At 32.6% G+C, this 23854-nt stretch overlaps 1 protein-coding gene across 2 annotated transcripts in view; it reads left to right on the top strand.

Annotated features, from left to right (window-relative positions):
- Positions 1–21394, top strand: part of LOC143068571 (uncharacterized) — a 60350-nt gene extending 38956 nt beyond the window's left edge. Inside the window, exons 22-40 of one of the 2 annotated variants that reach the window (XM_076242750.1) lie at positions 782–889; positions 1359–1472; positions 2046–2369; positions 3070–3213; positions 3687–3821; positions 4189–4364; positions 5195–5258; positions 6631–6810; positions 7621–7728; positions 8100–8171; positions 8724–8846; positions 9315–9419; positions 9612–9746; positions 10479–10613; positions 16216–16371; positions 17032–17148; positions 18196–18387; positions 19139–19425; positions 19817–21394. In XM_076242750.1, coding sequence (XP_076098865.1) covers positions 782–889; positions 1359–1472; positions 2046–2369; positions 3070–3213; positions 3687–3821; positions 4189–4364; positions 5195–5258; positions 6631–6810; positions 7621–7728; positions 8100–8171; positions 8724–8846; positions 9315–9419; positions 9612–9746; positions 10479–10613; positions 16216–16371; positions 17032–17148; positions 18196–18387; positions 19139–19425; positions 19817–20074 — 2933 coding nt within the window. In that variant the 3' untranslated portion in view covers positions 20075–21394. The remainder of the gene's footprint in view (positions 1–781; positions 890–1358; positions 1473–2045; positions 2370–3069; positions 3214–3686; positions 3822–4188; positions 4365–5194; positions 5259–6630; positions 6811–7620; positions 7729–8099; positions 8172–8723; positions 8847–9314; positions 9420–9611; positions 9747–10478; positions 10614–16215; positions 16372–17031; positions 17149–18195; positions 18388–19138; positions 19426–19816) is intronic. The other variant, XM_076242751.1, reaches the window with a different exon arrangement.
- Positions 21395–23854: the final 2460 nt, after the last annotated feature.

Here is a 23854-nt window from a genome sequence, read left to right on the forward strand (position 1 = left end):
ATATGCAATAGGTCTACTATATTTGTTGTATTGAACGATTGTAAGGTGTACATGTCTAACGGGCAGATGTCATGTGACCTTGACCTTGACCTCATTTTCATAGTTCAGTGGTCAAAGTTAAGTTTTTGAGTTTTGGTCTTTTTATCTAATACTATATGCCATAGGTCAACTGTATTTGGTGTATGGAAATATTTTTGATCTTTATGTTAGTCGCACATGTACAGGTTTTATTTGACCGTGACCTCACTTTCACGGTTCATTGCACAGTGTTGAGGTTTTGTGTTTTGGTCTATTTTTCTTAAACTATAAGTAATCGGTCAACTATATATGTTGTATAGAAGCATTGTTAGCTGTACATGTCTGCCTGGCATGGTTCATCTGACCTTGACCTCATTTTCAAGGTTCATTGGTCTATGTTTAGTTATCTTGGTTAATGTTAAGTTTATGTGACAATTGTTATAAAGCTTAGCTTTATACTTAGGACTATCAACATAATATCAATGATTAGTATAGAAGGCGAGACATTTTAGCGTGTGCACTCTTGTTTAAAAAGAACAAAGAGTGTAAAATGGATATTGAATCCCAAACAAGAAACTATATCAGGAGTTCTATCAATTTTTTCATGATTCTGTATTTTTGTGATTCATAGTTGTTGTTTTTTTTACTTTAATATCTAAGAATGTTATAAAGATAAGAAACACTACAGAGTATTACAAGTACTTGATAAAACGATGGTGTCTTGCTTTTCCTCATAACACAACATTTGATATTTTTTGTACAGGACTTCCTGGACCTAGAGGGGACAAAGGAACCTCAGGACTCCCTGGAGGACCAGGACTTAATGGACTCAAAGGAGAATCAGGACGTGATGGCTTCCCAGGAATGAAAGGTCAGCATAAAAACTTTTGTCTTCCTTTAACTCTCATATTATATATGGTTAAAATCATTAAAAAAAACTAGATGTTAGGGGGTCAAAGATCAAACAATGTGCAGTCAGGTCCCTATAGATACAGACTGAAAAGCTATATTTTAGCCATTTTCTCTACTTGCTTTTTTGTAAGTACACACAATGTATTGCATAGATGTGATCCGCCTTTGATCCCATTAATGCCTATACTTTTTTCTTTCACTTGTAAGTTGAAACAATATTTATAGCATACTGAAATAAGAAATTTACCTGATGCAGAGAAACATTGTAACCGGCTGAAACAGAAGGAAAAATTGTATATTTTTCTGAGAAAATTTGCACTTTAATGTTTGATAAATTTTCTCTTTTTAAGAGACCTATACATATGCATTCAATACTTTATGTATACATGTTTTTTACAAAGTTATAAGATAAAGTTGTTTGATTGTAGGTGATGGTGGTTTGCCTGGTTTACCTGGTACCGTGTTAGAAGGAGCCAAGGGAGATAGAGGGTTGGATGGATTATCTGGAGAAAGGGGACCATCAGGTCGTCCTGGACAAGATGGTAAGTGTGAGGGGAAGGCAGGGTAAGATATACTAAGTTTTGCAGTATCCAATGGTAAGTTTTAGGGAAGATGGAGACAAAGAAAATCTACTGTTAAAAAAAAACAAAATTCCATTTCATTTAGCAAAACTTGATGAATCCTAAGACAGAAAGAGAAAGAACTAAAGAACAGCAATTACTGGACAGTCCCTTAGATTTAGCTTTTGTAAATTTCTGAAGGAACTTTATATAATGAATTAATACACCCTATCCCTTCTTTTAATTTTCCTAAGAAAGAAACTTTTTTTAACTGTTACTGTCAATCGTCTGATACTGTGGATTCATTATTATGTATTGGTGAATAACAAATTTAAATGTTCAACAAATTACAAATTCTATATATAGGATAGGCTTGAATTGAGACATTAGCAAAACCAGGAAATCAAATATCCACCAAAATGCAAGTTTCCTCAATCCACTAAAAACTGGTACCCATGAAAATAAATGAATCCACATTATATTAAAAGTTGATATATAAAAATAAGAAGATGAAGCTTGTACACATATATATATATATGTTGACATTTATTTAAGGTGTACCTGGATTGGATGGATTACCTGGTATGAAGGGAGAACCTGGACCATCAGGATTATCTGGAATTCCTGGACAGCCAGGTGGTAAGGGAGAGAGTGGAAGAAACGGAATACCTGGAGAACCTGGACGTACCGGTGCAGATGGCTTACCTGGATTACCTGGTGACCTTGCTTCTAAAGGAGAGCCTGGTTTACCAGGTGTTAGAGGTATTGATGGTGAACCAGGAATCCCAGGAGAGGCTGGATCAAGTGGCAGACCAGGATTACCAGGATTAGATGGACCACAGGGTCCTCCAGGATTACCAGGGCAAGATGGACTACCAGGTCAGTGCTCATAATCTCTTTATGTTTTGTCTGAACACATCTGGATTAAAAAATGACAGATCAGCAAATTTCTTGTTTTTTTTATGCCCCACCTACGATAGTAGAGGGGCATTATGTTTTCTGGTCTGTGGCTCCGTTCGTTCGTCTGTGGTTCCGTTTGTCCGTCTGTGCGTCCGTTCGTTCAGGTTAAAGTTTTTGGTCAAGGTAGTTTTTGATGAAGCTGAAGTCCAATCAACTTGAAACTTAGTACACTTGTTGCTTATGATATGATCTTTCTAATTTTAAAGCCAAATTAGACTTTTGACTTCAATTTCACGGTCCACTGAACATAGAAAATGAAAGTGGAAGTTTCAGGTTAAAGTTTTTGGTCAAGGTAGTTTTTGATGAAATTGAAGTCCAATCAACTTGAAACTTAGTACATAGGTTCCCTATAGTATAATCTTCCTAATTTTAATGCCAAATTGGATTATTACCCAATTTCACGGTCCATGGAACATGCAAAAGGATAGTGCGAGTGGGGCATCTGTGTACTTTGGACACATTCTTGTTTATGAAGTGATAATTTGTGGATATAATTGGCACACAGATTTGTTTTACATCTTTCTTTTAGTCTAGTTTTTGTATTTTTCATTTTTTTGAGTACCAACACTGTAATGATATGAATTTCTTGTGTGATAAATTTTTATCATTTTATTTTCAGGAGCTAAAGGTGATGCTGGTGTATTTGGATTCCCAGGAGAACCTGGACGTGATGGTTTACCTGGATTACCTGGTTTGAAGGGTGGTAAAGGTGACAGAGGACTCAATGGTGTACCAGGAACAGCAGGTCTCCCAGGATTGTCAGGTTAGCAATCCATTTGTAGAACAAAATGTCGGGTTCAAATATTTGTATGTCCATTTAAATTTTGTAAAAAAAGAGGAACAAGGTATATGTAAATGAAATGCAGCCAAAAAAATCAGTAAAAATCAAAAGACATCTAAACCCCTATGACAACCAGTGTGGATGGCATACTTCAAGCTTGTAATCTGTATGTTAATTAATTATTGCAAATCAACTGCTAAGAAAAGTGACAGGAATTACTTTTCTCATATATGACATACTTGCAAATAATAGGAAATTCTGTTTCAACTCTCACAATTTTGCCTAACTTTAAGTCAACTATAACTCTATTCTTTCCACCTTTCAAGAATATAGGAATAAAAAATGTTTTTTATCAACGTGAAAAATTGACGAGCAAAATAATCTTATTTATCTGAATATTTCTGAAACCTTCAATATAAACAAATTAATTTATAATAATTTATTAATTTCTTCAGGTGGTAAGGGAGATAGAGGTTTGGATGGACTACCAGGATTTGAAGGTCGTCCAGGAGTAGATGGATTACCAGGACCAAAGGGAGAATCAGGATTGCCAGGACAACGTGGAATCAGTGGGGAACCAGGCAGAGATGGTCAGTATCTTTTATCTGATGTACACACTAAATACAAACTTGATTTCAGATATTTATATTAATTGCTCAAATGGAAGAGCCATTCTTAACTTCCTTATTTTGAACAATTAAAAACTGATTTTTGTACGGTGTTTATAATATTGTAACAATGAGGAGACTGTAGAAATGAAATGATTTATTATGAAGATTTATATGAGAACTGTACAGACTGAAAAATTATTTTGTTTTATACGCCGATGAAAGGCGTATCATGCCTTCAAGGCACAGCTCTTTATTATTACTAGAACTATCATCATCATCATCATTATTTAGTAGGTTTTTGGAATATTTTATACCATATAATGACAAATATATTTTAAACATGCAGGCTTACCAGGTTTAGATGGAAACAGGGGAGATAATGGACTTCCAGGAGTTGGTATCCCAGGTGAGGCTGGTATTTCTGGAGAGCCAGGCAGAGAGGGTCTACCAGGAGGCAGGGGACCATTTGGAGCCAAGGGAGATGAAGGTGTACCAGGTTTCCCTGGTATGAAGGGAGAACGGGTAAGAAAATGATATGACTATAGAAGTTCAGAAATATAATTTAAGGAGTTGGACAACAGCCCCAGGATAAAGCCTGCCAATAGGTCATTTCTGGAATCATGTTTTTCACTGAAAAAGCTTGTCAATTTCACACGCCTTTATGACGTCATTAACCAGATAGAAGGCACGCCTGTATCCCTGCTCTATTAAAAGTTTCCAGCCCTTTCATAATCGTCATTCTGTATGGTAGTATAGAAATAATTAATGTTCTGTAAGTACATAATTGTGATTGCCATTTAACTGAGGGAGGGTAACCATCCTTTTAGAATTTAATTTCCCAAATATTTTGTGCAGTATAACATTAAACTTTTTCACCCGTTTGCTCAACATGTGTTGGAAATTTCTATGCATACATTTTGGTCACATGACAGATTCGTCTGAAAACCATATCCTGGAACTGACCTATAGGCAATACAAAATTCCCTCTCAAAGTCTGTTGTATTTTGAACAAAAAGAAAAAGATCTCTGCTGTAGACATAACAATAAGCTTTAATTTTATATGTGTAAAAACATTCTATTTCCTATCAATAAATATTTTAATTGTTTTTTTGATGATATTTTTTTATGAAAGAAACTTGATCTAACCCTCATGTGAAAAGATGATAAGTTATTATAAACAATGCGGTATATGTTCTTGGACAATCTGTTCCAATAAATCAGAATGAACTTCAAATTATGTAAGTCGAGGTGCTGCAAAAATATTTGTTTTCAGTTTTGTTGATATTTGTTTTTGTTTTTTTTTCCTTTGAAGACAAGTTCTGATATTTGAATAAATATTTTTCATCTTACAGGGTCCAAGAGGAGATGCAGGTCGTCCTGGAGGACCAGGTCAAGATGGACTTCCTGGAATGAAAGGTAGTTACATACATGTGATGGACTGTAAAATTCAGATCAGGAGATTTTGAAATTTTGGTCAGGAGTTTGGACCTCAGATCAGGAGGTTTTTTATCGACATATTATCGACATATTTTTCCGCGTAAAACTAACCATATGATCATGATGATGTAAAAATCTGTCTTTTTTGTGTTTTTTTTCAATCTTCCTTGTGAATGGCATTAGTTTAAGTCTGCATATATTAAGGATTAATTGAGAAGAATCTTTTTTTACTTTTGTTTCACATTGCTGATTGCTGATGAGAATCTTTTTTTTCTTTTGTTTTACATTGTTGATTGCTGATGATGATCTTTTTTATTTGTTTTTCATTGTCATTGGCTTGAGATATAAGAGAGATATATGCTATACATTTATAACATAAAAAATAAATAATAAATTAACAAACAATAACAATGGGTATACTATGCATGGTTAAAAGCACTAATATGATGACAGAAAACTGATCATTGTCATTGTTTAAACTCTTAAGAGAAGGGGTCTCACTGTGTCTGGTAATGTCATTATGGCTCCAATAACAGATTTTAAAGTCTACTTTGCAAGTGACTGGTCTTGCCTGTTGGGAGTGAATTGGCACCATTTGAAGTCAGCTTTCCAGGCATTGTTGAACTTTGTCAAATATTTCTGTTGTTTTGAAACTGGTGTCTTTGGAGACGGAGATAACTGTTGTTTTGGCATTTTGAACACATAATGGTGTACAAAATAATCATTTTAGTTACAGAAATAGATTTTGTAAAAAAAGAAAAATCCATTTGCAAAATAGTATATTTTAAAATTAGATGAATTCAATCATAGAAAAGTTCATCAACAAACAAATTTATAAGCAATTCTTTATCAATTGATATTCTATTCTTTATATAATAAATACTGGCTTCCATTTTTCCTGTTGATTTAAAATAATTTTGTTTCATGGCACCCCTTAGATACCTTAGTCAGAAAAAATATGATTCTCAGTATAATAAACCTGCTATTCATTTGTAGGTAAATATTTGTAGTCTAACTACTTTGAATAAAAAAATCTTTAAAAGGGTGGGTATTTGCACGGAAGAACACAAAATAAAATTGCCTTTCACGATGAACATACAATTAAAAATTTCTAGCACTTTTATCTTTTTACCGATTTCATGAAACACAGTGAATAACGAACCTTTATCACAGTTGCACGTGAAATAAAAATGGCAAAACACGTTGCACAAAAATAACCCTTTACCACCCTATTATTTCACGGGGTGGATCTGTTGAGTATATCTTGGCTGAGTTTAAAAGCAAATCACCATAGTAGGTTGCATTAGCATTGCAAGGAAATGATTGTATGTGATATATTTTCTGTTTGTAGGTGAATCAGGTTTGGATGGCTTACCAGGTGTTGGAGGACCAAAGGGAGATTCTGGATTCCCTGGACAAGAAGGTAGACCAGGTAACAAAGGAGAAAGTGGACCACCAGGACTTAATGGATCCCCTGGTTTAGATGGACCCAGAGGAGAGAATGGACCATCTGGCTTACCTGGAAGAGATGGTAAGTCAATTGTTGATGGATGTACACAGAAATTCACAACTTTGAATGACAACATTTTGTTATACTGTGGATTCATTACTATGTGTAGGAGACCTATTTTCATGGATTTTGTGGGTTACAGTGATCCAGGAATTTGCCTTTTCAGAATCTAAAGGACTATGGGTAATCTCATTGTTCGTACTCCAAAATGAAAATAACGCTACACCATTGGATGGATTCCCATTGTTCATAACATTCTAAAGCAATTAAGCTTTTAAAAATATTACCCAGAATGCATTAGATTCTAAAACGGTGAATTGAATGTTTAACCAAATACAAATTTTCTGTAAGCTTGTTTGTAGACTGTGGCAAAACCACAAATTCAAATATCCAGGAAAAAATATATTATCCCAGATTTACGAAAATTGACACCATTGAAAATAAATGAATCCACAGTAAGATCTGATTTAGATGAGCTATATGAATCCACAGTAAGATCTGATTTAGATGAGCTATATGAATCCACAGTAAGATCTGATTTAGATGAGCTAAATGAATCCACAGTAAGATCTGATTTAGATGACCTATATGATCCTGATGTGTGTCCTTTGGCAAACTATGTTGGTTAACTGTAATTGATCAGAATCAACGTTTGGATATTTATAAAATGAAATTGCCTTGTTATAGCAAATATACACTACCACAGTGTTTGATCATCAGTCTGGCATACAAGTTAGCAGGAAATACACACTAACAAAAATCATGTTACACTAAAATAAAACTTAATAAACAAATGACCAATTGAGACCAATAATTTTGACTGTGTTGTAGGAGAACCTGGACTTCCTGGAATGAAAGGAGATGGTGGATTACCTGGATTTGATGGTCTACCTGGACCTAAAGGTAACCCTGGTAACAATGGACTCCCAGGTGTTTCAGGTATGTACATTTCTTTACATCATTATTTCTCTTTCTATCCTATTTAAAATTTTGTTTGAAATTTGACGTATCTTCTTATATGTTCATGCTGACTTGGTCCAAATGAGTAATTCTATACCTATAAGGTAATGAAATCAATAATTAATTACCAAAATCACATTAGCTTTAAATTTTCAAAGTTTTGTTCTTACTTTACATAACATTTCATAAAAAAAAAAAAAAAAAAAAAAAAAAAAAAAAACATGAATGCATTATTTATTTCCTGTTAACTGGCTAATGTATTTAACTTGAAGTTTTTTGGTTTTCTCTCTCATATGAATGAATTTTTTTTTATATACTAATATATATATATATATATCTTATTTAATTAGGAGAGAAAGGAAATCCTGGATTCCCAGGACCTGATGGACAACCAGGATTACCTGGACCTAAAGGAGAAAGAGGTAAAGTCAGATTATTTATAGATTACTGATATGTCTTTCTTTTAAATAATCAGGGCCCCACAGAATAGCATGTCACCCTATAGTGATCAGTCTGTCCATCAACAACAAATTGTGTACGCTCATTATATAGAGAACCATTATATTCTCATACTTTATACTTGACGTATATATTAACCCACACCAGAGGGTGTGTCATAATATTTTTACAACACCCTCTCCCTATGGCGAAGGTCAAGGTTAAAGACTTTGTTTCAGTTGACAACCCCATATCATATGGTAATGGTACAAATTTTTTACCCCAAGTTATTCTCAGTGGGGCGCACAGAGATGGTTTCCATCTCAATGATGTATAGTTGTTTTAGATAATAAAACTATACCCCCTTCAAATAGAAGCTGAATTTATCTTGAATAACAAAAACTGGTATTCTTATTCTCTTCATATTGAGTGTGCTATTGAAGATGTTGTTATATACATACTTTATTTCATGAACAATTTGATCCATTCATATTTTTGGAAATTTAATTTCAATAACTATGTATTTGTTTGAACAGGTTTCAATGGAAGAGACGGAAGTAAGGGAGAGCCAGGAAGAACATCAGAGGGAAGCAAAGGGGAACCAGGTCTACCAGGCCGTTCTGGATTAGATGGTTTACCAGGAATGAAAGGAGATGTTGGTAAGTATATAATTTACAAGGGCCTAAATATTATAAGGTTTTTTCTTATTCAAACTTTGGCTGGTTTATAACTTATCTGAACAAACCTCAATAGTACACCCAAAGTGTTGTGTCTGGTAGTGGGAGTAAAATTTAGAATTTCTAACAATCAAAATCGCTTTTGCTGTTTTTCAGTTTTAGAAATTCTGTTTATGTTCTCTTAGATTACATTGTTGTATCTGCAACTTCATAATGACTTCTTGACCAGTTAGAAACATCAAACTCAATGACTTTCTTTAGTACACCATTTCTGACTTCATCTATTATACTGCTTCTCTATGTTAAAAATGTGTATCCATAGTCTATTTAGAAGTACTTGTATTACTCACTTACTTTTAAAGAACTTTGTAAATAAAATTAAATGTCTTGTAAAAATTGATATCTGGCCTCTATTGTTTTACATCAAATAAATGTAACATTTTTTTTTAGGTTTCCCTGGTCGGGATGGATTCCCAGGTGCTAAGGGTGAATCAGGAATTCCTGGACTTGAAGGAATCGGACAGAAAGGATCACGAGGATTGGATGGATTACCAGGTATGTATCACTACATTACATATATTTATTTATTTGTAGTTCAATTTTTTTTTTGGTAAAATTATTGAGGTGCAAGAAGATGATGAATAAAAATTAAATTTTAAATGTCACAAGTAGTAAAATGTCAATGAGACAACAAAAATCATGTTCCCATTTATCACTTTTTATATTTTTCTTTACTTGCTATTTTAGGTAGTGCTGGTCTCCGTGGAGAATCTGGTGTTGATGGATTACCTGGGGTGAATGGTCGTAAAGGAGAATCAGGAGATAGAGGTCTCAATGGTTTACCTGGTCCTCAGGGTAACAATGGATTGGATGGCCGTAAAGGTGAGTTTGATATCCATACATGATACTGTAAATTCAAAAGTTATTGCTATTCTTTTATTAATGTAAAAAATGTGACAGGGTTATAATCGCAATAATTTAAACTTGAATTTTGATTTAAATTATATAGGATTTTTCTCAATATAGAAAAAATTAAAATCGCATTTCATTCTAAAATGCCAAAATCGCAATAATTAATGCACACAATAATAAATGCATGCTATAATTTCTGAATTAACAGTATGTTCCTTGGAAAAAATAAATCTAGGAGAACTTTCCTTCATTTGAAGTTATTTGTTTTTAAATAATCCTATTTGGATTATGATTTGTTATATATTAGTTTCTTTCATTTTGTATTTTTAAAAAGAAATACCTACTTAAAATCTGTTAACAAACAAAACTCATTTCAGTTTATCATTTTATAAAGTTAAGTGAGATCTTGAATGATGAGTTAATAAGAAAAGGAAGTTTGATATTGAATATAACATTCATTTCTAAAATAATTATAAGTACCAATTTGAAAAGTGTTTTGACATCAGACTATTTAGGCATCCTGACATTCAGTTGGTAAAGAAAACAAACAGATGTAAAAATGTATGATTACTAAAGAAAAAAATTACTAAAAATGATGTCAGAATCTAATGATGAGATATAGAATAGAAACAGTTTTTTTAATCAAACAGAAAGTATAAAACAAAATGTGTATATTATAGTTGAATTACTTTTCCTTAACAGGTGAACCTGGTATTCCCGGTGGCTTTGGATCTAAAGGTCAAAAGGGACAGCCCGGTTTGGATGGATTGCCTGGAAGTCCTGGACCTAAAGGAGAAAGTGGACGCGATGGATTTGATGGACTTCCTGGAGAAAATGGTAAAAATTGGAAAGATTGAAATTAGAGAATTAGTTTTCTAATTTTGTGCTATTTTCACCTTTCTTAAGCGGCGTGAGAGTCTTGAAAAAAAGCGACCATGTCTGATGACGTCACGTTTTAAAAACACAACTTTCTGCAAATCTTTGTATTGGAGGGATAAAAATCATTAGAGACACAGATTCCACTTCTATAACTCGTTTATAAGGATATTTCTCAACTCTCTAAAGTTAAATTTAAAAATTAAAAAAGCTTGGCAAGCCTTGCGCTTTAGATATCATAACATAACTGTCTCGAGTGGAGAAATATTGTAACACACTTGTTGCAGTGATGGAAACTATATTTCTTTGACAAAAATATGACCTAAAGAAAGAGTAAGAATAAAAAGTTCTGTAATAAGAAAGTTATCTACCTTGGCAGTGGGAAAACCAGTATTAAAAAATTACTTCCCTGATCTTTCAATATTTGTCCTGTTAGAAAGGACACTATTTGTTATAATTTCAAAAGAAACAATATGGTGAATAGTTAATCTTTGGACTACTTTTCAAATAGCAAGAAAACAAATAGTATAAAATAATTTCATTTTATATACTGAAAGACATTTATTTATATAATTTCCCACAAAAAAGTTATGAATGACTATAAATGGATTTTGGTTTTACTCGTCAGACATATTTTTCCCCTATATAATATATATAATCTGTTAAATTATGAATCTTTTATTTCTCAAAATTAAAGTACGCTGACTAAATAATTTTAAATGAATGTTGAATGCATGTATATTTAACTCAAAAAATTAATGAAAAATGTATACTTTATTGTCGAGCCTGCAACCTTTGTTGCAGAAAACTTGACATAGGGAAAGTGATCCGGCGGCGGCGGCGTTACCTAACTTCTTAAAAGCTATATATTTTAGAAGGTGGAAGACCTGGATGCTTCACACTTTGTATATAGATGCCTCATGCTACCAAGTTTCCGTCAGTCACATGTCCAATATCCTTGACCTCATTTTCATGGTTCAGTGACTACTTGATAAAAAAGTTAAGATTTTTATACGACCGCAAAAATTTTAATTTTTCGTCGTATATTGCTATCACGTTGGCGTCGTCGTCCTGCGTCGTCGGCGTCGTTGTCCGAATACTTTTAGTTTTCGCACTCTAACTTTAGTAAAAGTGAATAGAATCTATGAAATTTTAACACAAGGTTTATAACCACAAAAGGAAGGTTGGGATTGATTTTGGGAGTTTTGGTCCCAAAATTTTAGGAATTAGGGGCCAAAAAGGGCCCAAATAAGCATTTTCTTGGTTTTCGCTCTATAACTTTAGTTTAAGTAAATAGAAATCTATGAAATTTTGACACAAGGTTTATGACCACAAAAGGAAGGTTGGGATTCATTTTGGGAGTTTTAGTTCAAACAGTTTAGGAATTAGGGGCCAAAAAAGGGCCCAAATAAGCATTATTCTTGGTTTTCGCACAATAACTTTAGTATAAGTAAATAGAAATCAATGAAATTTAAACACAAGGTTTATGACCACAAAAGGAAGGTTGGGATTGATTTTGGGAGTTGAGGTCTGAACAGTTTAGGAATTAGGGGCCAAAAAGGGGCCCAAGTAAGCATTATTCTTGGTTTTCGCACCATAACTTTAGTATAAGTAAATAGAAATCTTTGAAATTTAAACACAAGGTTTATGACCATAAAAGGAAGGTTGGGTTTGATTTTGGGAGTTTTGGTCCCAACAGGTTTTTAGGAATAAGGGGCCCAAAGGGTCCAAAATTGAACTTTGTTTGATTTCATCAAAAATTGAATAATTGGGGTTCTTTGATATGCCGGATCTAACTGTGTATGTAGATTCTTAATTTTTGGTCCCGTTTTCCAATTGGTCTACATTAAGGTCCAAAGGGTCCAAAATTAAACTTAGTTTGATTTTAACAAAAATTGAATCCTTGGGGTTCTTTGATATGCTGAATCTAAAAATGTACTTAGATTTTTTATTATTGGCCCAGTTTTCAAGTTGGTCCAAATCGGGGTCCAAAATTAAACTTTGTTTGATTTCATCAAAAATTGAATAATTGGGGTTCTTTGATATGCCAAATCTAACTGTGTATGTAGATTCTTAATTTTTAGTCCCGTTTTCAAATTGGTCTACATTAAATACCAAAGGGTCCAAAATTAAACTAAGTTTGATTTTAATAAAAATTGAATTCTTTGGCTTTTTTGATATGCTGAATTTAATCATGTACTTAGATTTTTGATTATTGGCCCAGTTTTCAAGTTGGTTCAAATCAGGATCCAAAATTATTATATTAAGTATTGTGCAATAGCAAGAAATTTTCAATTGCACAGTATTCAGCAATAGCAAGAAATCTTCAATTGCACAGTATTGTGCAATAGCAAAAAATGTTCAATTGCACAGTATTGTGCAATAGCAAAAAATGTTCAATTGCACAGTATTGTGCAATAGCAAGAAATCTTCAATTGCACAGTATTGTGCAATAGCAAATATTTTCAATTGCACAGTATTGCGCAATAGCAAGAAATATCTAATTGCACAATATTGTGCAATAGCAAGAAATTTTCAATTGATTGGAGTTATCTTTCTTTGTCCAGAATAGTAGTTGAATCAACTTAAATCATTGTTTTATACAATGCACATTGTATATTCACTTTTACTACCAACTGATAAATTAAAACACTCTTTACCATTCAGTGATAACAAACACTTTTTGTTACATTTTAATATTTTATGATGTATTTAAATGAGTAGTTATTGTTGCAAACTCCATTAGAAATTTGAATTGAGATCAGTTTTGAAAAAAGGAAAAGGGGATGTGAAAAAAAATGGTGGGGGGGGGGGGGTAATTTTTCTCATTTCAGATTTCATAAATAAAAAGAAAATTTCTTCAAACATTTTTTTGAGAGGATTAATATTCAACAGCATAGTGATTGCTCAAAGACAAAAAAATTATTTTAAGTTCATTAGACCACATTCATTCTGTGTCCAAAACCTATGCTGTGTCAACTATTTAATCACAATCTAAATTTAGAGCTGAATCCAGCTTGAATGTTGTGTCCATACTTGCCCCAACCGTTCAGGGTTCAACCTATGCGGTCGTATAAAGCTGCACCCTGCGGAGCATCTGGTTTGTAATGTTAAATTCTCTCTTATTTTAAGTAATTGGATAACTATATTTGGTATGTGCGTACCTTGCAAGGTCCTCATGCTGTCAGACAGTTTTCACTTGACCTCGACCTCATTTCGTGGATCAGTGAACAAGGTTAAGTTTTGGTGGTCAAGTCCATATCTCAGATACCATAAGCAATAGGTCTAGTATATTTGGTGTATGGAAGGACTGTAAGGTTTACATGTCCAACTGGCAGGTGTCATCTGACCTTGACCTCATTTTCATGGTTCAGTGGTTATAGTTAAGATTTTGTGTTTTGATCTGTAGTAAAGAAGGCGAGACATTTCAGTGTGTGCATTCTTGTTATACGACCGCAAATTTTGAAAAAATTTTCGTCGTATATTGCTATCACGTTGGCGTCGGCGTCGTCGTCGTCGTCCGGCGTCCGAATACTTTTAGTTTTCGCACTCTAACTTTAGTAAAAGTGAATGGAAATCTATGAAATTTTAACACAAGGTTTATGACCACAAAAGGAAGGTTGGTATTGATTTTGGGAGTTTTGGTCCCAACATTTTAGGAATTAGGGGCCAAAAAGGGCCCAAATAAGCATTTTCTAGGTTTTCGCACTATAACTTTAGTTTAAGTTAATAGAAATCTATGAAATTTTGACACAAGGTTTATGACCACAAAAGAACGGTTGGGATTGATTTTGGGAGTTTTGGTCTCAACAGTTTAGGAATTAGGGGCCAAAAAGGGGCCCAAATAAGCATTATTCTTGGTTTTCGCACAATAACATTAGTTTAAGTAAATAGAAATCAATGAAATTTAAACACAATGTTAATGACTACAAAAGGAAGGTTGGTATTGATTTTGGGAGTTTAGGTCCCAACAGTTTAGGAATTAGGGGCCAAAAAGGGGAACCAAATAAGCATTTTTCTTGGTTTTCGCACCATAACGTTAGTATAAGTAAATAGAAATCTATGAAATTTAAACACAAGGTTTATGACCATAAAAGAAAGGTTGGGTTTGATTTTGGGAGTTTTGGTCCCAACATAATAAGGGGCCCAAAGGGTCCAAAATTAAACTTTTGTTTGATTTCATCAAAATTGAATAATTGGGGTTCTTTGATATGCTGAATCTAACTGTCATGACTGTGTATGTAGATTCTTAACTTTTGGTCCAGTTTTCAAATTGGTCTACATTAAGGTCCAAAGGGTCCAAAATTAAACTTAGTTTGATTTTGACAAAAAATGAATCAGTTAGGTTCTTTGATATGCTGAATCTAAAAATGTACTTAGATTCTTGATTATTGGCCCAGTTTTCAAGTTGGTCCAAATCGGGGTCCAAAATTAAACTTTGTTTGATTTCATCAAAAATTGAATAAATGGGGTTCTTTGATATACCAAATCTAACTGTGTATGTAGATTCTTCATTTTTGGTCCTGTTTTCAAATTGGTCTACACTAAAGTCCAAAGGGTCCAAAATTAAACTTAGTCTGATTTTAACAAAAATTGAAATCTTGAAGTTCTTTGATATGCTGAATCCAAAAATGTACTTAGATTTTTTATTATGGGCCCAGTTTTCAAGTTGGTCCAAATCAGGATCTAAAATTATTATATTAAGTATTGTGCAATAGCAAGTCTTTTCAATTGCACAGTATTGCACAATGGCAAGAAATATCTAATTGCACAATATTGTGAAATATCAAATTTTTTTTTAATTAGAGTTATCTTTCTTTGTCCAGAATAGTAAGCAAGAAATATCTAATTGCAAAATATTGTGCAATAGCAAGATTTTTTTTTAATTGGAGTTATCTTTCTTTGTCCAGAATCAACTTAAATCTTTGTTATATACAATATACAATGTATATTCACTTTTTACTACCAACTTATAAATTAAAATAATCTTTACCATTCAGTGATAACAAGCAGTTTTTTTTACATCTTAATATTTTATGATGTATTTAAATGAGTAGTTATTGTTGCAAACTCCATTAGAAATTTTAATTGAGATTAGTTTTGGAATAAGGGAAAGGGGGATGTGATTAAAAAAATTGGGTTCAATTTTTCTCATTTGAAATTTCATAAATAAAAAAGAAAATTTCTTCAAACATTTTTTTGAGAGGATTAATATTCAACAGCATAGTGAATTGCTCTAAGAGAAACAAAAATTTTAAGTTCATTAGAACACATTCATTCTGTGTCAGAAACCTATGCTGTGTCAACTATTTAATAACAATCCAAATTTAGAGCTGAATCCAGCTTGAATGTTGTGTCCATACTTGCCCTAACCGTTCAGGGTTCAACCTCTGCGGTCGTATAAAGCTACGCCCTGCGGAGCATCTGGTTGATATTTGTTTCTATTCACACTAACAAAAATACATAACTCAGAGCAAAATTGACAAAACAGAAAGTCCCTAAACAAGTGGCAAAATCAAAAGCTCACACATCAAACTCATTCTATGCATTATTTTCTTTGAAGGATTGAGTGGCTTACCTGGAGAAAAGGGAGACAGAGGTCTACCAGGTGTTATAAATAACGCACTATTACCTCCAGGTCCTAAAGGAGAACCCGGAATACCCGGATTGAGAGGATTCCCTGGTCTAGATGGACAGAAAGGAGAAATTGGACTCAGAGGTAACATTTATAAAAAACTGGAATATCTAATTCCAATTATATGCTCCCATTCAAATGCATTAATCAGCAAAAAATAAGGGGGGTTTCAACCCCCGGAACCCCACCCCCCTGGATCCGCCAATGATGACGTATTGAAAGGCTATTTTATTTTGATGCTTTGATGGCTTGCTAGGCATCAAAGCAGAAAAATAGAATAGCCTTTCAAGACGTCAAAATTATTGGACTATTTTTGATATTAACTTTATTAGCAAGAATAACAAACTTTTGAGCCTACTAGGATCAGCTTATGCAACAGGATTAAAAAATAATGATATGATTGTAAAAATTTTGCCTTTCTTAGAGAAAATTCTTATTTTCATGTTGTATTAGTTGTCAGTTTATAAAAAGAAAAATAATCTTTTCTCTCCTAAGGGTTCATTTTCAGATAAACAGTCATGTGGATTAGACTTGTGTTATTTTTAAACTGAAGTTTTGTGTTTAATATGGTTGCGATAATTCTCCTGAGGAGCCCTGCACAGTATAGAAAGAAGAAGAATTGAAGGATGTTTTGGTCAAATTATTACTACATGTACTAAAATGAATAATAATATATATAATATTGGTCCTGATCAATTTCCTTTGTCTGCTTGTGATTTTAATATTTTTATATTTCCTATTAAGGACCACCTGGATTTGCTGGTGCTAAAGGAGCTCGTGGATTGGATGGTTTACCTGGTATGAAAGGTGAATTAGGACAGCGTGGGTTCCCTGGTACTCCTGGTCAGGATGGACTTCCAGGTAAGTTTCAATAAACTTATTTACACTTTTGGTATTAAGCTGGATTGTGTCTCTGAATAACCTTTTGATGTCAAGCAGCAATCAATTTTTAATTAGTTTAAACATATTTATTTATAGTGGGTTGGGAAACAAGTTTTGCAACTTATATTAATCCCTTTCCACTTTGCGGGTGCTAGTGCTGCCTTGTAGCGGCATTAGCCTACTCTTTCTCGAAATCTACAAGGGTGTCTTTTACGTGCAAGAGATATGGCTCTCTCTTAACACGGGTCAGCCATTTATCGTCCCTTTCCGACAGACTATCATCGTTTCAAGACCATACTCACAAATGGTGTCAAGGGAGAGCCGAAAATTCAGTGCCTAAAATTTTCATCCCGCAACGGGAATCGAACCAGGAACCTTTGTGTTAGTAGTCCGATGCACTAACCATTATACCACGGCTCTCACTTTTGTAATTTTTAATTATGACATCATGTTTTACAAATTGTGATGTCAAGGTTAATGGGAACTTGTGTGATATTATGTAAAGGTGGAGGAATTTGCATACGTCTATTGTTTATGAGGTACATATTTTAATACCAAAAGGAATATTTATTTTCATTGATTAGGAATTTGTTCATCTTAAACCATGAATTAAAAAACCCACAAATCATGCATGCTTGCACAAACCATGAAAATGGAAACTTACAAATGAAAGTGATGTTACAGGATTTGGTCTGAAACCCTATAAGAATAACCCTTTTAATGCTTCAGCTTCATTTATCTGTCAGTTATTCTGGCTGTCCTCAAGTTGTTCCTTGATTAGAACTACTGTAAATTCAGAAATCTTTGAGTGCATTTATTATTTTGATTTTGTCATTTTAGAATTAAATGCGATTTTAATTTTTACAAATTTGAGAAAAATCCTGATTTATTCATATAAGATATTTCAAAATGTGACTTTAAATTATTGCGTTTACAACTCTTTCGCATTTTTGGCAATAATAAGAACAGCGCAATAATTTCTGAATTTACAGGATTTTAAGTAATGTTTTTAATTTTCAATTTAAGGTGCTCGTGGATTAGAGGGAGAACCTGGACGTTCAGGGTTGCCAGGCAATACTCCACCCTCTGGTTTCCTGTTAGTACGTCACAGTCAGAGTCAAGATATTCCAGTTTGTCCAGAAAGACTTACCAAAATATGGGAGGGATACAGTTTATTGTACATTGAAGGAAATGAAAGATCTCAGCATCAAGATTTAGGTAAATTTCTGTCAGAAAGTTAAACAAAGAAAATCATGTGTTTATTTCTGTTGTTTGGTATCCTAAAAGGTAGATTTACTAAAAACAGATCCTATGATTGAAAACATCAAAATGAAAAAAAACAATGCTTATAGAAAAGTTATAGTTAATAGATTTAAAAAAAAAACTGAAACAAGGCATATGGTCAGATAGTTGTTATTAAAAATTAAATGAAAATGAAGTTAATGGTTAATGAAGATGAAACTAAAAAACAGACCTTTAAAAGATGAAAACAAGATTTAGGATTGAATAAGCTAAAACTGGAAGCTTAAAAATTTGCTGATTGTTAAAACAGAAAACGAGGTCTATGGTGAAACAAGATGAAAACTAATAACAAGGATTATGGTTAAATAATATGAAAACTCAAAACAAGGTATATGATTAAATTATATAATGGCAACTGTTTATTACAATACATGCTTCAATCATATACCAGTAATTCTTTCTTTTCCCATACCATATAAGTATAATGTTTTTTATTAAAGGAGAAGTATATCAATTGATAAGAAAATATAAGGTGATCACAATATTTCTTAAACAATTATCCTCGTCTCATTTAAATAGATATAAGAAGATGGGGTATGTTTAAGAATGTATTCAGAAAGGTTGCATAGTATGAATTCATATGACATATGAAAACATATGATCTTACCATAGGTATTATAGAATTAATTTCTGATTTTAATAATGAATTTGACCATTGATATTTTAGGTATGGCCGGTTCCTGTCTCCAGAGATTCAGCACTATGCCATTCCTCTTCTGTAATACAAACAATGTTTGTAACTATGCCAACAGAAATGATAAATCTTATTGGTTGGCTACAAATGCACCATTACCCATGATGCCTGTGACAGATAACGATATCTCTCGTTACATCAGTAGATGTGTGGTATGTGATGCCCCAGCTAATGTAATTGCCGTCCACAGTCAAACATTACAGATTCCAGAGTGTCCCATTGGTTGGTCAGGAATGTGGATTGGATACAGTTTTGCTATGGTAAGTTTACTGCTTTTAAATTTAAAGACCGTCTAACTTTGAGGGGAAGAATTATGGCAAAAAAGTATGATATAATTCTGATAAGACAGATTTCCATTGTAAAAATTTTAACAATAGATAAGGAGAAATGAGATTACAATAAATTGAATATAATTCCAATATGACAACCTTTTTATTTTGAAAACTATATAATTTCTGATTTTTGGTTGGATAAAGTTTTGATGTTACAACTTTACATTTCTAATTGTAAAATTTCTAATCCGGTATTGAAATCGGTAAAAAGGATGGACAAGCACAGTGATTTATAAGAACACCATGCACTTCTTTGTTTATTATTGACCTTATTATGACTTTCAAATGTAATTGACATGTTTGTTTTTTAAATTTGCAGCACACTGGAGCAGGACCAAGCGGAGGTGGTCAGTCATTGTCCAGCCCTGGCAGTTGTCTAGAAGATTTCAGAGCTACTCCATTTATAGAGTGTAACGGTGATGGTGGAAACTGTCACTTTTACGCAAACAAATACAGTTTCTGGCTCACAACAATAGATCAAAATTCACAATTTGCTAGTCCAATACCAGCAACTCTTAAAGCTGGAAATCTCCGTACACGTGTCAGTAGATGTCAAGTTTGTGTCAAAAATGTTTAATATGTCTTTCTAAGTGAACAATTAATTAATGATGGCTAAATATGTGAGTGATTGGGAAATAGTTTTATGTGTGAATGGCAATAACCATATGTGCCTTACTATTTCAACGTTGAAATTATGCTGCAAATAATAGTTCAATATAGTTTGATATGCTCAAATGTTATTTTATTTCTGTGATGTATAAAATGTTCTTTCTCACTGCCAATTTGAATATGAATACTCAAATTTGTCTCGTTATTTAGATCTGTAGATAGCTATTAATAGAAATCTTTTTTTTTCTTTTTTTTTTTGTATATATTTTTGTCATGTTTATATTTGTTGTTATTATAAGTTTTTGAAGTAACAACAAACTATATGTCTTCACATTTTACATTATGCATGTTTTTTTTTGCTCTTTAATTATATGCCAGAACATATGTGCCAAAAAAGACAAAATAAGGATTTGCCAGATATATAAGTGGTCCTGGTTTCAAAAATATGATCCATTTTTATTTGAAAATAGTACCGGTAATAAATTCTTATTTTTGAAACATTAATGGAATATAAATTAAGATAAGTGTCTGAAAAGGTAAAGGGAAAACTATTTTTCAACTAAGAAATCTCTTATATAATTTAGATATTTAGATTAAAAAAATGAGAGATGAGCCACTATAAGTAAAGTGGACCGAAGACCCGGCTTCTGTCCAGAAAGTAGCAACAGTTATAGGCCTCTGAACAAAATTATATAAATTATACAATAAGCCGGTATTGATATTTAATGAAAACCAATGAAATATTTTTTATGGTCTTATTTTTATGAATTTTTTATACATCGGTTGTATTTTATTTAAATCTAAGTACATTATTGATTATTTTAATAATTAGACGCCAATGAGGAAATTAATGTGTGTAGTTCATAATAATATACAGTCTTATGTGACATAAGAATTTATGACAGAATATTTCTGTTGCCTGTAATGTTACATTAATATTATACTTCATCTATGAACATTTTCTTTTATTTTATCATATTTCTGATAATGTTCGTTATTTGTTTTAGGTGAAAGTCATGACAGTGCAGGACAAAACATTTTATTTCATTCTGCTAAAGTTAGAAAAAAGCAACTGAATATCAATAACTTAAGAATTTTCAAAAATTATTTAGATTAAATTTATTAATAATAAAAAAAATGTATTTCTTTTATACAATTCAATTTCATAGTAGATTCTTGCAATTCAGGGTAAAAGGGTGGAAAAAAGGGATTTATTTTGTTTTACAGTCAATTTTCAATGTATTCTAGTCAATAAATTCATGTTGCTGAATAAATTCTTCTTTTTTTATTTTGTGTTCTAATTATTCCATTTGAATTCTCAAGTGTATCTAATTCTCAAGCATTTTCTTCTATTATCTCCTCTTGATAAATCCAAACAAGCTATGTCAATATGCTAACACTGGTCAGTCATAGAAAATGGCTGCATTTAACAAAGATAAGAAATCGAAACTTCTCAAAAAATAAATATACAAACAAAGACAAACATTAGCATCAACACATACCTGGTTCACCGTGTATGAAATAAGGAAAGGTGGCATAATAAACAATGAGACATTTATCCAATAGAGTCCAAAATTTTGTGGATTTTATAAGCAACTATAAAGTAACCATACAACCCTCAAAATTGAGCAAATAATAAAACCAACACTGTGATTAATAACAAAACAATAAAGGAAAAACTGTATGACAGACAACCAAACATTGTATAAAAGGCTCCTGACCTCCTGACTTGTGCAAGGCACAACATGTGAGTAGGTTAAACATGTTTAATGTGTTCACAAACCTTCCATTTTTCAAATGTCTATACCATATGTCATAAAACTAAAAGACACAAAGAAAATTTTAACATGTTGTCTTGTCTTGTCTGTGATTGCTGCTATCAGTGTAAATGCCTTATGTTAACAGCTAAAAAAGAAGTCTTTTCATCAGTAACAAACATAATTTATTTTTACAAATGCTATTTGTTGATCTTGGGGAAGCTTCTGTCCAAGTTTTATAGTATTCAATGAAGGTCTGACTTTGAATCCAATCTTTATATTGACTAGGATTCTCTGTTTTCTTGCTTCCTCCACCAATACAAACTTACAGCCACAGTATAGTCAGTTGTGCTGAAAGTGGCATTAAACACCAACAATCAAACATCTTAATTATAAAAAATCTTCTGCTGATGTTCATAAAAATCTAGGTTTGAAAAATTATACATGTCTAAGATCTTGAACCTGAGACAGCATCGAAATGTTAACTGCCAAATTAAACTGAAGTTCATTTATTGGTAAAATATAGAAAAATGAAGAAGGAATTTTGAAAATTGTACTCTGGAGACTGTCTTTAATCGTTAAAAGGCCAACGACAGAATGTAGGATTTCTAAAGTAAGTAAGTTGGTAAATTTAATTTGGAGTCGGGCACGATATGTACAAATTAACACAGTAAACATGAGCTCTGAAGAGCTCTACTGACTTAAAGAGCCACTGTCAGACAGACATGTAAAAATTAAAATCATTTTATACATGAAATTTAAATTGACTCTCTTATGGTATCTGAGAAACAGATATAATCACAAAATTGCTGTCTTGCTTCCACGACAAAATGTTGCATGCTCAACAAAAATCTAAAAACATTTCCTTTACTGTATCTGCATTCAAATGTACCTCGACTGACTAGAGAAGTTTCTGTCTTTCTGGAGTGCTCTACAACCCTTAAGGATAAAAATCTTTGGATACTTATATCTAACATATGTTTACATTTCTAATACTAGTAGACAGAATTCACATTACCTCGACCTCATTTCTATGAGCAAGGTAAATTTTTGGTGAATAGATCCATTTCTCAGACAATATGAGCTCCACTTCATAATGAAAATTTATTGTAAGATGTACCTTTCAGTCTAGCAGGGTTCAACTGACCTTGACCTCAATTTCATTGTTCAATGGTCAACATTGAGAATTTGTGGTTACATCTGTCTCTAAGATACTATAAGAGTTCAACTATATTTGGTGTATAGAATGAATGTAAGGTGTCCATGTTAGACAGTCTGACTTTGATTGACATCACTTACATGGTTCATATGTCAATTTTCTATTCCTCAGCCTGTACACTCTTATTTGTACCTTTGAACTGGAATTGATTATAGCAATCATCAAACCTTGATATAAGAATTGATTATACATTTAGTATTCATATCAAACTTATGATACACAACATATCATTTTAGTATTCAGTGATTTGAAGGTTAAACATGATGAAGGTTGATATTTTTGTAATGTAACCCTTCCATTCATGAGACTCCTCATTAGGTTTTTGATTATGTGATTACTTGGCCGTTTTTATGGTGATTATTTGATTACCAGACCAAATATTCATGATTGTTTGATTATTTGATAATCTAGGACTGTATTATTTGATTATCTTGTTTAAAAAAATAATTAATGATTAATGTGATTATATTGGGGAAAAAATTGTGATTATATGATTACTTGGACACCCACACGAGGGACTTCATTTGTGCATGTGCCTCTCACAAGTTGTTTGGAGATCTTTGGTATGAATTATTTAGGTTACTGAAGTTTCACTTAACATTTAAAGCATTTTTTTAATATTCAGTTAGAACTGGGACTATTATACTAAAATGTTACCCCCACATGTTAAATGTTGTAAAATAAGATTCCTCTCTTTTATTCGGTAAACCCGGAACATGTTATAGTAGTCTCTGGCTGCACCCCTGTGTACGTGCGGCTTAGCATATAAAAA

This window comes from Mytilus galloprovincialis, chromosome 3, assembly GCF_965363235.1.
Source record: "Mytilus galloprovincialis chromosome 3, xbMytGall1.hap1.1, whole genome shotgun sequence".
NCBI lineage: Eukaryota > Metazoa > Mollusca > Bivalvia > Mytilida > Mytilidae > Mytilus > Mytilus galloprovincialis.